Source organism: Hippopotamus amphibius, chromosome 12, assembly GCF_030028045.1.
Source record: "Hippopotamus amphibius kiboko isolate mHipAmp2 chromosome 12, mHipAmp2.hap2, whole genome shotgun sequence".
In the NCBI taxonomy this organism is placed as follows: domain Eukaryota; kingdom Metazoa; phylum Chordata; class Mammalia; order Artiodactyla; family Hippopotamidae; genus Hippopotamus; species Hippopotamus amphibius.
The window spans coordinates 68,391,185-68,407,351 of NC_080197.1; the positions used below are offsets into that span (position 1 = coordinate 68,391,185).

General features: G+C 41.9%; 3 protein-coding genes across 11 annotated transcripts in view; 2 read left to right on the plus strand and 1 right to left on the minus strand.

Annotated features, from left to right (window-relative positions):
- Nucleotides 1-5,727: 5,727 nt before the first annotated feature.
- Nucleotides 5,728-6,400, minus strand: LOC130833873 (histone H2A.J). Its single transcript, XM_057703968.1, has one exon. The coding sequence runs from the start codon at nucleotides 6,286-6,288 to the stop codon at nucleotides 5,899-5,901; it is 390 nt and encodes a 129-aa protein (XP_057559951.1). The 5' UTR covers nucleotides 6,289-6,400; the 3' UTR covers nucleotides 5,728-5,898.
- Nucleotides 6,401-8,184: 1,784 nt separating this feature from the next.
- Nucleotides 8,185-8,577, plus strand: LOC130832660 (histone H4). Its single transcript, XM_057701228.1, has one exon. It carries the CDS (start codon nucleotides 8,210-8,212, stop codon nucleotides 8,519-8,521), a length of 312 nt encoding a protein of 103 aa, XP_057557211.1. The 5' UTR covers nucleotides 8,185-8,209; the 3' UTR covers nucleotides 8,522-8,577.
- Nucleotides 8,578-8,692: 115 nt separating this feature from the next.
- GUCY2C (guanylate cyclase 2C) overlaps nucleotides 8,693-16,167 on the plus strand; it is a 114,929-nt gene continuing 107,454 nt past the window's right edge. For all 9 annotated transcript variants that reach the window (XR_009048345.1, XR_009048346.1, XR_009048347.1 and 6 more), the window contains exon 1: nucleotides 8,693-9,211. The gene's annotated coding sequence lies outside the window, so the exon portion shown is untranslated. The remainder of the gene's footprint in view (nucleotides 9,212-16,167) is intronic.

A 16,167-nucleotide genomic window follows, 5' to 3' on the forward strand; every position in this document is an offset into this window, starting at 1 on the left:
GCTTTATCCTCACTTCCTCCCTTGTACCTGATTTAGCTGTATTAAGCTACCAAGTCAAAGACTTACTTCTGTTCCCGACAGTATGGAGTCCTGAGCAAAGCCCCAGACCTATAGCCTCTACACAAATCCCAGCCCTAAAACAAATCCTTTCTAATATTTTAGGGAGACACCTCACATCTCTCCAGTACGTGCGCTCGCTGCTACAAAGAGCCATAAAACTAACTTGCTCCACAAATACAGGTATGTTCCTGGTGGTCTTTGGCTGGAAGGCAAAGACAAAACTACAGATTCAGCTAAAGTGCCCATTACCTGGAGCAGAACTCTCAACTCAGTGACGGGGTGAGCATCTGGGAACCCTTGTGATTCCCTCCGTATGAGATGCCACCTGCTCGGGGCTGGTAAGTTCACATGGAATTGCGTTCCTATATTTTGCTTGAGGCACTTCAGTGTTGACTTTGTTTCCCTGGGAATAAGATCTCTTAGAATTTGTTTGACTGTCTGATCAGATTAGTATTCTTCGGTAAAATTGTTTTTAGTCTTCTATTCCCTGCTTTCAGTATTGTTAGCCTGCTTAATAATTAGTGTTGTCTGTAAGAGGCAAAGTCCATAGGGAGAGGATGAACAGAGGCTTAATAAGCCCGTTTTGGAGCTGACCCTCTGAGGGCTGAGTTCAGAAGTTCTCCTTGGATCATGAACTTAGGACCAATTTTGCTTTGGGTCACTGTTTTTTTTTTTTTTTTTTTTTTTCGTTTGTTTGCTTGTTTTGGCCGCACTGCGCAGTATGCCGGATCCTAGTTCCCTAGGGATCAAACTTGTGCTCCCCCCCAGTGGAAGCACAGAGTCTCAGCCACTGGACTGCCAGGGAAGTCCCTGGGTCACGGCTTCTAAATCTGATTTAGGTTTGTCTGCCTGGACCCGTAATTGGTGATGACTGGCCAGTGGCCAAGTTTTGGGGATCAGAAATTACATATCTTCACAAACCATTGTATTTTTCCTAGTCGTCACAATCTAAAATGCACCTCTTTCAAGCCAAGCACCTGCTTCCTTCATGTCTTCTCATTATAACAGTAATTTATACACCAGCCTCTCCCATTCTCAGTTTCATCACGGATATTTTGGAGCTGCAGCGGCCACTTGGGCTTTTGATATGAACGAGATAGTTTATTTGAGAAGTACTTTTAAACAGAAAGCAAATAAACCCTTATAAGCAGATTGTCTGGTTTGCCTAAAAGAAAGATATGATTTTGTTTAACGTAGGGTTTATCCCTCCTTTGTTTCCATAATTTGGACTTAAGCAGTGCTGGCTTTTTAATTGCATGGCTTGATGAAATTATCAGAGATCCCAGTTACTAACCAAATGCACCATCATTCCTCTTTTGTGTATATATATTAATATGTTAAAATGTGTTTTTCAACACCTAAACTTTCTTTCCTCTCCTTGTAAAGAAAATAAAGCCTTATAGTGATAACTTCATATCTGCCTAAAGTCAGCTGGTTTGTTTTTTTTTTTTTTGGTTTTTGTTTTATTCCTCTTACTCTCCATTTCCCTTTCTTGGGAAACTGAACATCTAAACATTAACTAATTTTTTGTCAGGATCAAATTTTTCATGCACTAATCACCCTAAAATACCTACCTTGGCTTTATGAATTAATAAGTTACCACTGCTTCTATAACTTCTTTAAAATTAAAACATTAAAATATGTAAAAATCTGTATTCAAATAAATGGGATGATAACAAACGATGCATTCTTAAATGGTTCTTTGCCAATATTCTTCTCGGCTTTTTTAAAAAAATGTTTTTCCGTCACCATATATATATATATATATATATGTATATATATATATATACATATATATATATATATACACACACACCTCCAATTTCTGTATGTGCAATGTGAAATTCAAAGGGGAAAATGCATCTCCATTGCAGTACCACTGGTAAAATGAGCCAGCTTGACAGCATTCCCTGTAGGAAAATGTAATAACTTTTAGAGAACATATTCATTTATATGTCAAAGTAAAGACAGATTAGGAAGTGTTCAGGAGAGCAGTGATCCAAATTGTGAAAAATCCCTGTCCCCTGAGGCTCTCTCCTTCAGGTCATGTCCTCTCATCTCCTGAATGGCTCCTCTTCCTCCACAGTAGGTTAGACTTCACAGATTCCCACATGCCCTCTCAGCTGTTTTCTAGAGGTTCACTTATACATCTCTATATTCTCTAGAACTATATTCCCTCCGGATGGTTTTATCCACGCAGACCATTGTTAATTATGACCCCCAAATTCTTATCTCTAGGCCAGAACTTTCCCCCTGGATTCACTCACATCTGGCCACAGGCATATTGCCTTTGACCCCCCATGCTTTTGTATGTGCTGTCCCTCTGCCTAGAACACCTTGTTCAGGCTCACTCTTGCACTTGACCTATCTCAGGTGCCACTCTCCCCACCAGGCCGAGGAACACAGGTGCCTCTTCTCTGTTACTATAATACCCTGAGCACCTCCCTTTCTTAACTAGTAGCCTACTAGATTACATCTTTCTGATTATATTATTTTTTTTTACAATAAACTGCATATATTTAAAGTATACAATTTGATTTCTTTTCTTAGTAGTAATATATATATGGCAATCCCAATCTCCCAATTCATAGTCTTTCTGATTATATTATAATCATTTTTCTTGACAGCCGGTTATCAATCATAGGTATAACATGTAACATATGCTCAATAAATTTTAGAGAACGAACAGGTTCCATTTTTAACCTGAGTGGGTGTACTTAACAAGCTATTAATTCCAAACTAGGCTGTCTTCAGGGGGGAAAAATACAAATTCAGGTTCACAAGGCTCATTTTCACTATTTATGACTCTCTTCTGTTACAGACTGAGTTGTGGATGTCCCGTAACTAGTAAAAAAGTCACTAAGCTTGTTTTTATGGTGTGCTATCTGAAAAGTCACAGAATTGCTAGAATGCCAGATGTTTACTAATTTCAATAGGTCCCATGACTACTGCAACTTGCTCTAAATCCAGTTTCACATACTAATGGTTGCTATTCATTGAGCATTTAAAGAGTTTGAGTAGCATTTCCAACATCACCCAACTACTAAGGAGGTGAGTGGATTTGAACCCAGGTCTCATTCCAGAGAGCATACGTTCTTAAACACTATGGTACTGTATGTGACCTTTCAACTATCAGAAGAAGGTGTGTGAAGAGTTTGCATACAGTCATCACCAATTATGGGGCCAGACTAAACCTTCTGATGCCAGGCAGACAAAACTAAACAGACTAGTTCTCAGGGACACAAAGGCAAGACTGGCCCTGCAGGAAACACAAAGAATGAACAAATCCTGGCCAAGTCACAGCCTGCCGCACTGAGTGGCTTATCTCCGCCGGAAAGGGCATGAGTGTCTACACACACAACTACGGGTTAGGAATCTACTAAAGACCAGAATTCAGATGCCACCAGTTTTTGTCCTAAATCTTCTTCTGTCCAGTCTCGTGCTTGAAAAAATATTGACCTTTTCAGTTGACAATCATATATTGGCAAGAACTATTTGTGCATCAAAGGTCCACACGCTGAATTGATTTGGCAAGGGGTATGCATTGTTCACTGCCAATAAACTATTCAGGTTTAAAAACCCCTCAAAAACAGAAATGGTGAGGGACTGATTGAACTTTGCAGCAGGGGAAGTATTGAGGGGAGCCTAAGAATCTCTGGGACAGTGGCAGTCGTGGCAAGATGAGCATGGGGGGTCATCAGTATACCTTGTATCTTGCCTGTTTTCTTCTTCAGGTAGAAGGGTTTTACACTCCTGTGAATCTTTAGAGGGAAAAGTTTTTCTTGTAAATGTCTTATCCTAATTTCTTTACCATTTGGTAATAATCTTTCACATGCCTCAAATTTTTTTAGGAAATTAAGACATAAATGTCAAAACCTGCACCTGGTATACACTCTTTTTCCCTCCACTGCCCACCACACCACAAAGTAGTAACAATGAGAACTATTCCTAATAATTGGGCATTAAAAACAACAAAATCACATTAACTACAGTTACCTATACCCTAACCTATAAAGGTAAGCCCATATCCCTGTAGCAAGTGGAACTTCTTTCAATATACTGAGCATCTAATATCTGGAATGTAACAAAGGAACAATCTCAGTCATCAAAATAGGTATTATGATTCTCTTAGATAAGAGGAAGCCTTCTGAATAGGTGGGAAGTTCAGTAGACAGCTGGACACCTTGGAAACTGCCCCAGGTACACACCCTTGAGGTCTGTTCTCTTCAGGAAGTAGGGGACAATAATTTGCCTCCTAAAAGGGGTATGCCTGGCCTGACCTTTGTATACTTCAAGCTTGATCATGTGCAAGAAGTAATCCCAACATTCACTCCGCAAGCAACAGAGACACAAGTACTAGCAGAAGCTGAAGGGGACTCCTTTCTCTGATAGTAACTTATTTGTTCACTGTCCTGCCTTCTGTTACCCAGAAAAAAAAGGGAGCTTCAAGAGTGGAAATCTAGTTGGTCTCATCAATAGCTATACCCATCACCTATCACCTAGTACTATGCATGGCATATAGAGATTCTCAACAAATATGGGGAAGAAATAAAGACAGTCCATGTGGGAAAATGGACCAACTACTACTAAGGATGAAGACATAGCCTTTTTTTTCTCCCCCAGAAAGACTTCAACTCTGACTCACAGGAAAGATGAATCCAAAGATGTGAAATCTAAACGGGGATCTTTTTTGTGGGCCATGAGGGCCAGGATGAAACTTGTAGAAAATGGTGAAATGGAAGGGTCAATCAAAAGAACAGAATAGGACTGCTGGTGAGTAACTTTTAATGTGGGTTCCTGATCTGAAATGTGTTTCTCCCTGCATTTATATCATTTGTCCTTGCCTTTTCTCACATTTCACATATTTATTAAAGCCTCACTGTGCCATTAGGCAGCACAACCCCAACAGGAGTTGTTGGAATGAGATCATTACTTCAGGCTTTTGCTTGTTATAAAGCAAAATCAAACCAATTACTACTTATGACGGAGATAAGACCACTATGAAGCTAGAAACTTGAGAAAATCGTTTTAAAAGCTCATAAGCATATGTAACTCATGACTAAAAGAGCTGCACTGTTATGCAACATGAGTGTCAAGGGAACAAATCTCCAACCTCTGACTCATGCTTCTGTACTACCCATATTACTGGATGTTGCCTTCATTTTAAAGAAATGTGAACATAAGCGTGTACATAAAAATATCTAATACTGAAAACATGAAAACGCAACAGCTGTCAGGCCAAGAAAAATTTGTTGACACTGTGTCGTCAGAGCCACTCATCCAAGACGGAAAGTTATTCTAAATACCTTCTGAAAAGTATGGCCAGAGAGACAACCTCCTGCCCAAGACCAGCTCGACGCCACGGTCTCCTAGAACAGGGTCCTTAACTGCCCAGACAGGGCAGGAGAGCAAAGGCCCTGGGAAGGGGACGTAAAAGTAATTCCCCCGGCCGCATCCGCACCTACAGCGAGCAGGGAGAGCTCCCAACTCTGCCCACCTGCAGGCCAGTAGGTCCCTTCTGGTCTCCCTTATTCGCAGGGTGACCTGCGGACCAAAGCAGCCCGGAAAGTGGCTCAAGCCGACCCACCAGTACCTCCTCCAAAGGTCTCCCGGTCGCCCCCTGGGTCATCCAGCAGGCGCCCGCGACTACACATCTCTCTCGACCAGACGACTTTCACCGACTTTATTGGCCCCTGACAGCAGTGGGCCCCTCGCCGCCCACCTCCCCAGTAGATCGCGCCGGCCCTCCATAACATCGAGCATATTCAAAAGCACCGCAGGGCGGCTATGGAAAAGGGCGTTGCTGGGGAAGCCAGCTCCCCTGTGGCGGCGTCAGGGTCACTTGCTCTTCGCCTTCTGACTCTCCGTCTTCTTGGGCAGCAGCACGGCCTGGATGTTGGGCAGAACGCCGCCCTGAGCGATGGTCACTTTCCCCAGCAGCTTGTTTAGCTCTTCGTCGTTGCGGATGGCGAGCTGCAGGTGGCGAGGGATGATCCTGGTCTTCTTGTTGTCCCGCGCGGCGTTGCCAGCCAACTCCAGGATCTCCGCCGTCAGGTACTCCAACACCGCCGCCAGGTACACCGGCGCCCCGGCGCCCACTCGCTCGGCGTAGTTACCCTTGCGCAGCAGTCTGTGCACTCGGCCCACCGGGAACTGCAGGCCAGCGCGAGAGGACCGGGACTTGGCCTTTGCCCGCACTTTGCCGCCCTGCTTTCCGCGACCAGACATATTTGTCTCTAGCCTAAAACTCCAGCGAGGGAAAAACAAACCAACGGTCCAGGTCCTAGTATGGGAATGCGATGCACCTCACCGGAACTGCCTCTACCAACGCTTTGCTGACACTAGGCAGTGCCTTCCCATTGGACGCCACAACATCCTCAGCTCCGGTGACCAATGATGGGCAGGCTCCCCTTCCAATTAGCGCGCTGGTAGGAGCACCGCCTTCTCCAGCTCGCTCCAATCAAAAGGACAAACTGCTAGTCCTCATTTACATAACCGCCTATATGAATACCGTGAGCCCGACTGCTCCCCGATTAGGGGTTCCGTTGAATTTACTGGATCCTGAGGTTTCAACGTCGTCGCTCGCTCCCAGGAAAAGAATGTTTTAAGAACTAAGGAACCATGGGAAGAAACAGAAAAATCCGGAAGGAGAGCTACTCCGACTAAAGTACGAGGCACGCAAGCCAGACATGCCTCTAGCAATTGAGGTCACAGGGTATGCCCCAAATTTTTGACAGATTATTATTGTGGACGCTATTTTTCTTTTTATTCTTGTAAACAAGAGAGATCTCTAACTTGAAAATGTTCTTACCTTGATTTCTTAGTAAGTATTTAAAAACCAACCTATTACCATTACAAGAATCCTGACTCTCCTTTGAGTCAAGAATTAAAATCATGTGGTAAAATTTGACTAGGATTTTTTTTTTCAGCCATCCAGTGTTCTGAGAGTTTTTTAAAATTCTTTAACAACAACAACAACAACAACAAAACAACAGTACCTTTCTTGTGCTATGGAGATGGGGTAGGATGCGTAAATAATAAGCATTTAGACATATATAACAAAGCTTTTCTGCTTGGAAAGGCTTATTCGTCAGGACTAGGGACAGGGAGCACAGTTTACTAAAACACTCGTTCCTCAAAGTGTTAAGTACCTGGGAAAGAGTTATGAATCATCCTCTAAATACTGCTGCCTTTTATCGCAGTAAAACATTTTCGGAAGACAGGCAGTCCTGTCTCCTAGAGCGGTGATTCTCTTAAGAGAATTGAGAGTAGAGAGCCTCCTGATTGGGGATCTGCAGTATAAATCTATTTAAAGCCACGATCACGGCATCCATTATTTTACAAGAACTTTGAATTTTTAAGGGTAAGATTTGAGAAACTCGGGTTTTAATGAAATAAGAATATTACAATATTTCAACTAAATAATCACAGAAATAGTTATTTGACTGAAAGGCAAAAAACGCGCTTGAGCTAGAGGGAGCAAGGAGGCAGTGAACTCTGCAAATTGTGCAGAAAAAGCTGCAAGGGAAAAGTCTGAGGGGGTGGGATGGGGGATGGGTAAAATTAGACTTTTGGAAAGGATTTTAATTCTTTCTCCACGGGGCCACAAAAGGTGAAAAAAAAAAAATTAAAAAGATTTTCTCTACCCCAACTAGTGACTTAAAAAGATCCACAGGTGTAAAGCAACTGCTTGGAAATTTAACAAGTAGTAAAGCATTCCTGGTTCCTATTGGTTTTCACATTAGTCTGAGAATGGTATTATTAAGCATTCAGTTTGAAAACTAAAATTAGAATTCCCGCGCGCTAGAGACAGAGACTGGGGCGAACGAGGTGGAGGAAAGAGAAGGGAAACGCAGCGCGCATTGGATCTGGCCTACCATTTTTTTAAGCCTTGAGAAAAGGCAATATAAATTCTATCGAGTCTTTCTTCAATTTCATGGCAAAAATAACAAAAAGCTTTCCCAAATAAGTAAACAAAAAAGTTTGAAGGGAGGGTATAAAAAAAAAATCTCCCGGGCGACATGTAGCTCCACCCACTTTCTTCAGGTTTTCAAACAGGTCCGCTACAAGGAACTATAAGCCCTGGTTCACTGCCCTCGGAACAGCGAGCAGCTTTCCTTGTGGTTGTGCTGTGCGTTAGCTGTGAAAGATGTCTGGCAGAGGTAAAGGCGGCAAAGGACTGGGTAAGGGGGGCGCCAAGCGCCACCGGAAGGTTTTACGGGACAACATCCAGGGAATTACGAAGCCCGCCATCCGCCGTCTGGCCCGCCGTGGTGGTGTGAAGCGTATTTCTGGCCTCATCTACGAAGAGACGCGGGGAGTGCTTAAAGTGTTCCTGGAGAACGTGATCCGCGATGCGGTGACTTACACGGAGCATGCCAAGCGCAAGACGGTCACGGCAATGGATGTGGTGTATGCGCTAAAACGCCAGGGCCGCACACTTTACGGCTTCGGCGGCTGAGCTGTGCCTGCGGCTTATTTCTAGATTCCAAAAGGCCCTTTTCAGGGCCCCCAAAACGTTAAGAAAAGAGCTGATGATGCTTTAACTATTGTATGAGTGTGCAGTAGGTGCTTCAGATGAAGCGTCCGGATGCAGCTACTGCGGGGGCTTGAGAATGTGTGAGCAGTAAAGCTCGGAGCGGGGACCCGGCGCCCGCGCTTAGGAGGACGTAGCCTGGGGAATGTTGCGCAGGGTAGTAGTGACCTCGCTCTTTGCATCGGACGCTGGACTGCTGACTTTGGGTTCCATTTGGGAGAATGAGGAATCTATCCTACGAAATGCATAATTAGAGGAGGCTTTCGGACCTGAGCATCTATAGGGTGGCTTGTATGCAAATAGGGTGCGCCGGCTTTCCGCCTCCGATTGGACAGAAAGCGCCAGAGGGGGCGGTTCTCGCCGGTGCGGCCCGCCCCGCCGCTGCGGCAGTGGATATCGCGGCAAGGCGCGAGGTGCGAGGCCTACTGTGGCGCGCGGGGGGTCCTGCGGGGTGTGAATATTCTATTTTTTCATTGAGTTTTTGAATAAGAGGTAACCAAGCTCAGTTGCGCAATGCAGGCCCGTCGCGTGCAGGCGAAGTCCAAGGCCGGGCCTGAGCTGCTGGCCCCTGGACTACCCGTGGGCCAGCTGCACAAAGGTAGCTGCGCCGAGCAGGTGAGCGTCCCGACCCCGGAGTACCCGACGGCGGTGCTCGAACCCCTGGCGGTGGGAATCCAGGAGTTAGCCGCATCCTGAGCCCAACATCCAGGTGCTGCTGTTGCTCGGGAGAGAGGGTCGTGTGATTTGGTCGCAGCCAGGAGATAAGCCTTGGCTTCCCAGTAAAGGTGCTTTTCCGCACCGCCGGCGAGGCTGCGGAAAGGAGAGGGGCGGCGGGTTGGGTTCTGAGGGGTTCGGTGAAAATGGTGTGGCGAGAGAGCTGTGTGGTCGTGGAGTCCTACCCAGTGTTCCTGCCCGGGAGACTGAGCGGGGGGGGGGGGGGGTGGGTCCCATTTGCGGGCGCTTTCCCAGGTCGACGGCGGGGCTGGAGACAGGGGAACCCGCCTGCGTGCCGCCGGCTGGGGCGGCCAGCGGGGCGAGGCGGGAACAGAAGTCATTCAAGGGCCTCCCTGGACTCCTGGCTCTGTCACTCATAACTAACCTGTTTATATGAGGGAAATGGGGACGCGGCTTAGGATCTCCCAAATGCGGTGTGATCCCGTGCACCTTAACTAGTCTACCCCAGCTCTGGCTCGTCCAGACATCATGAAATCACTTAGCTTTCCAGAGGTGGTTGCCTGGAATGGCTGTGGGGTAGCTTCCCACCCTCGACAGCGACGTATGTGTATCTCCTTTTAAGAGAAATATATCTCAGATGTACTCTAGGCAGGGAAACATTTCTTGTATTCCCTCAGCAGAGGCTGGCATCGTATCATTTGTTGATTATCAGTCACTTTGAAACACGTTGTATTCCATGATTGCATTTGATTCCCCAGCAAATTTACGAATTATTTATTATTAAGTACCATTTTACAGGTGAGGAAACTGATACGGGGGGAAGGAGGGGGAGAACTGAGTCAGGATTTGAACCCAGCCTTGTTGGATCCTGCACCTTTCGACCTTAACCGCTGCGCCACTGTCCCGTCCCGCTTTGCTGACATTTCACTTTTAAGTACTTTCTTCTACTCCATGCTCAAGTGTATCCCTGGTATTAATTAAATTTCTAGAGCAGTGAGACAGTCCCAGAAACTCAACTTTCTTTAATTCAAGTGAATTAAATTACTTAAGAAGCAGCAGGGTCTGGAAGTATTTGTTGAGTGAGGGAGTGAATTTGAGTGGATGGGTAATGTACTCATTAAATCCCGAATTTAGTGTGAATCAGATCGTTGACGATGAAGGTGAGACTGCAGTGGAGCTTGAAAATAAGTATTCGTCATAATCAAAAATATCTATTCTTTAAGTATTTAGGTTACTTGGAATTGTTTAATTTTTTGTTTATATTTTTGATGGTGACCTCAATTTTTTTTAACCTGTCTAGTACAACTTTATTTTCTCGTGTAGCACAGCTTTTTATGTTGTCGTTGATGTTTTACGTACTTTATAAAATATAACCAAATTATTTGAACATGAGAAGTCTTGTCTATGAGTCTCATGGTCGTATCTAGTCCTGAAGTAACCATTTTCCAAACCAAAAGTGGGTCATGTGATTTGAGAACACAAGATATCTGAAATTAGAACTGAGATTTTCTGAAGTTGACTAATAAAATGCCTTCCTACAAATGTTGGCTAAATAAAGAACTTAATTTAAAGCTCTTGTATAATGCTTTTCTTGCAATGTGAATGAAATGCTGTTGAAATTAGATCCTTTAGCAAAGTCATCTCTTATGAATTTGAGTGTTTAGCGCCTCTTTTGTCCCAATAACTGTAAACTTTTGAAGATTCAGAGTTAAATAAACCATCAAGGAGCTTTTATCTTCCAAGTAAAGAGCAGGGATGGGGAAGACATCTGTGTGGTTTGCTCTAAAAGAGTGGCATGAATGAAATGCTCTTGGTGTACAGAACAAATTTTGTCAGGGGTAGGGGTATCTTCAAAGATCAGGTAACATTTGTTCTGAGCTGAAGGCCCTTTGGGAAAGGGGAGGGGCATATCAAGCTTAGGGAACAAACAACATGAACAAATGCCAGAGTAGTTTCCAGGCATAATGTGGTTGGGGAACCTTCTAATGTTGGGTATTTAATTTGTCCTGTTCCCTGAGAATAATGTGATGGACCAGGTAAACAGTTGGATATTGAAACCAAGTCCAAACAAGCCAATAGAAAACTGAGCAAAAGACAGTGGAAAAACATGGTCAATAAGCATAGGAAGGAATATTCAGTTTGGTGAGTCATCAGAGAATTGCTAATTAAGACCACAATCAAATGCAAATTTTTACTCACTAGACTGGTAAAAAATTTTAAAGTGGCAATAGCAGTGTTGCACAGAATCTCTTATAACAGTATAAAGTGATCAAACTATTTTTGAAATGAAGGTTGTCATTATCTTGTGAACTTGAAAATAGATCCACATTTATGCTGAACCAGCAATTCCCCTCCCAGATATTTACCTGGGGGAAATGATAGCACTTACGTACAGGGCGCACATTCACTAAAGTTCTTGGTAGAACTGTTCACAGTAGCAGAAAACAAAAAAACCAAATGCACATGGACAAGAGACTGGATGAATAAATTATAGTGTAATATAGTTTGGCAGTCAGAATGAACTGGTAAACACAATCAATTCATGTGGTCTACATCAAGTGTTTTGTTTTTCTGCCAACACATGTGAAGACTTGTGTCTTCATTTATTTGGCAGTATATATTCTAAACTGACATGTGGTTGAAGATCACCTGTGGGAGTCCCGAGGAGCTAATGGAGCATTGCTGCCCTCCAGAGAAAATTAGAATTTTCTTCTCCTTTGGTCTGGATGCTGCTATCAGCCTGTGACCATTTTAGCGCTCTGTAGGTGTCCCCATTGATGAAGAGGCTTAGAGGAGGCCCCAGACTTATTCTCCAACCCTAAAGTGCATGCTTGCTTACCTCTCACCCTTGGTTGTTATTTCACTGCCCTTTTATTTTTTGTCCTTTGGAGATTTTCTTTATTTTCTCGTGGCCACAACAATGCAGCATTTGTGCTAGAAGGTTCATTCGGATCGTGTAGTTTGCCAAACTGCTGGAAATGGATTTCAGTAACTACAGCATCTGATTTTGTGTTTTTCCTGACTAGTCTGTGAACTCCTTGAAAGCAAAAATCTGATTCATATCTGTACCCCTAGAACCTCTGACCTAGAATTTGGAATACTCATAGGTACTTATTAATGTTTTGGGAAAATTATCTATTTGATGATATGTTAACATATCTTACTAAAATGACTTGTTTTCCATATATTTCCATTTTCTGAAAAGATTATACCATGACAATAATCTGTCCTTGAAATTTATTAGTAAGCCATTTGCCTTGACCTGCCCTGGAGGTTATGTTTTGGTTACCTTTTCAGATTCCTTGATCATTTTTATTTTTGTTTATTTAGACTCCCTAACCACAGAGTCCTAGCCAGGGAATTCCCTAGATTATTTATTTTTAAAATAAAGGTATGACTTATGACTCTGGATTTATTTCTGTTACAGCTTGGGTGACATCTCAAACTTTTGAAATGTTATGGCATATTTTATTATTTCCTAAGTAATCTGTAACTTTATTTTTATTTCATCTCATCCTAATCCAATTATTAAAGAGGTTAAAAATTTACCCATAGTCATAATGTTTTCTTTTTTTAGTTATCAATATTAATTTCTAGTTATAAATTTAGGCTAGAGAATGTGACCTGTGCAATTTTTTCTTTTTGGAAATTATTGAAGTTTCATTTATGACCAATGTTTGAAAATATCTCATGGATCTTGGGCAAGGAGGCATAGTATATGTTTTAAAAAATGACAATTCAATTTATAGCTATTTGTTCAATATTGTTAATTATTATATTTTAAAATTAGACTATATCGCTGTTTTTATTTACTCAGTATATATATATTGTTCCTGATAGTATCACGTTGTCTCCTACTATATTTCTTTTTCTGACAATTTATCTTCATATTTTGAAGTGTTTATTTTATAGAATTTTTTTGTGTGATTTGGTATTCATGACTGCCATACCTTTTTTATAGGTGTTACCATTTATCAATCTGAATAACTTTTTTAAAAAATAAATTTATTTATTTATTTATTGGCTGAGTTGGGTCTTCGTTGCTGCACCTGGGCTTTCTCTAGTTGCAGCAAGCAGGGGCTACTCTTCCCTGGGGTTCATGGGCTTCTCATTGCGGTGGCTTCTCTTGTTGTGGAGCACAGGCTCCAGGCCCACGGGCTTCAGTAGTTGTGGCACTTGGGCTCAGTAGTTGCGGCTCACAGGCTCAGTAGTTATGGCCCATGGGCTTAGTTGCTCCGCAGCATGTGAGATCTTACCGGACCAGGGCTCAAACCCATGTCCCCCGTAATCACTGTGCCACCAGGGAAGTCCCTGAATAACTCTTTTTGACTTAATTTTTTTTTGTCCTTTGGGTATCAATTAACTTGAATTCCAATTAGTTATTATTTTACCTCATCTCAAGTGCTGTTGGCACCTGTGATTCCTGATACACTGATGATCTGATTATAATGCTTATCTCTTGCCAATTTTAACAGCTTTATTGTGATTACTTGGGACAATGCATAAAATATCTGCCTCCTTTATTATGTAATTCGGGGGAAGTAAAGTTGTAAGAACAGTCTGATGTTTTACAAATAATATTGGAAAAATAATCTTAAATTATTTGAAGTGACATCTTGTCGGACATTGCATGACTTTATTTCTCCTGTCCAAGGTGCATGACTTTCTCATAATTTTTCTATAAAGAATGATTCAGCTAAGTATTCGATTATCTCAGTCTTTAGTTCACATTAGAGTTTTTGGTATATCAGATACCTGTGATAGGGCAACTATTAAATCTGTGGAGCATCATATGATTTGATCTAATACCTAGTAAGCACTTAATAAGTAATCATTGAATTAATGAATATATGATAATAGGATAATATCAGAATATTTTCATTTATTGTCAAAGATTAAATCAATCATAGGTGATGGGACTTCCTGGGTGGCACAGTGTGTAAGAATCTGCCTGCCAATGTAGGGGACACGGGTTCAAGCCCTGATCCGAGAAGATCACACATGCTGTGGAGCAACTAAGCTCATGCACCACAAGTACTGAGCCCATGTGCCGCAACTGCTGAAGCCCGTGCTCCGCAACAAGAGAAGCCACTGCAATGAGAAGCCTGTGCACTGCAGTGAAGAGTAGCCCCTGCTCACCACAACTAGAAAAAGCCCTTGTGCAACAATGAGAACGCAACACAGCCAATAAATAAATACATAAATATAAAAATAAATAAATTTATAGATAAATCATAAATGAAAGGAATTGAGTAAGTATGTTTTCTTATCCTGATTAAGATTCAGCCCTGGAGCTAGGGAGGCATCCTGCTTCTTGTGATGCTCAGGGACACTGATACTTGAACCAAAATAGAATTCTGTTAATGAGAAAGGCTTTTGGGGAAATATGCTAGGTATTTGGAATTTACAATATACTGGGCTCTTCATTACCCTCTTAGTAAAATAAAGGAGAGGGGGTTGAAGAACATTTACATGTGGTAATTTCAGCAGTGCAGGGAGCGAAGTGGCCTGACAGACGGAGAGACGGGCTACTTTAAATACCATATGTGGAATATAAAAACTAATAACAAAAATTTTAGTTGATGTTTGCCCTTAAGTAATTCTTTAATAACTGGCATTAGACATGATGATAATAGTTACGTTCTGTTCATAAGAAATCAGTTTGCTTGTTATCAAATCCAAAATTCTACCTAAATATTTTTGTACTTACATACATAGATACCGATGTGTTTTGTATTCTAGGTTATCTTTCACAAAACTCTTCTTGAGCTCACTCAAATCATAATGTCCCAAAATCTGAACAGCAGCTTTTCTAGTAGATTATAATCTTGCATATTGATAAGTACTTGATGTCTAATACTTTTTTATGGGATATATGAAATTTGATTAAAAGCAGGCTCTCTTAGAAATTTCATATTAAATCTTGTAATTTGCTAAACCTTTGAATTAGCCATTCTAGATGTATAAAAAGGAGATACTTTTATATTTTCAATTAAATACCTACCAACATTGTGTCATCCTTACTCATCTTCATTACCATCATCATTGACGCTAAACTCTTGTTTATTCATTGAAGAAAAAGATAAAAGAAACTGGAGGAAGGTGCTGCCTGAGTTTAGCCTTTTTATGAAATAATTTTGTTATAATTTTGTTTCCCTGTGACTTATAGTGGTTTTATATTTTTAACTTAATCTGACAGTTAGCTTTTAATAGAACTCAGTCCATTCACATTTAAACAACTATAAACATGATTCATTCTTTCCATCTTTATGGGTTTTTTTATTATTGTTTTTTTCCTATTTTTGATAAATGACTGTTTGTGGTAGACATCACTGGTGACCCATCCATTATCTGTTCTCCCCTTTGTTTTTAGTGTAAGAACCTAAATTTTGTTGGGAGTGCTAATGCACTCAGGAGAAAAATTGTATTTCCAAAGCCCCCTGTGGTGAGAGGAGGGGCCACGTGGCTGAGTTCTGTGGGTGGAAGTTGTGGGTGGGGCTTCTGGGAAACCTGACTGAAAAGGAGGGTAACTCAGATGAGAGATCCTTTGTAGTTCCCTCTTTCTCCTCTTTTTCTTCTTGGAGTGTGGGAGTAATGATGGCTGGTAGCAGTGAGGAGATGACACTGAAAATGGAAGTCGAACATTAAGGATATTGGAGCAAAAAGAGTAAAGGAGCCTGGGCAGTGATGAACTCAATGAAGCCACTGTATCAGCCTTAAATGGTCTTTCAGGGGCATAAGGAAAAAAGTAAACTTGTATTGTCTGTAAGACCCTGTTATTTCAGGTTTCTGTTACTAATTGCCCCAAAGTAATACCAAACTGGCAGAATGTGTATTCCCCATTCTTCTTTGTTAATTTAGAAGTAATACTGTATTTTTTTTATTAGTTGTTACAT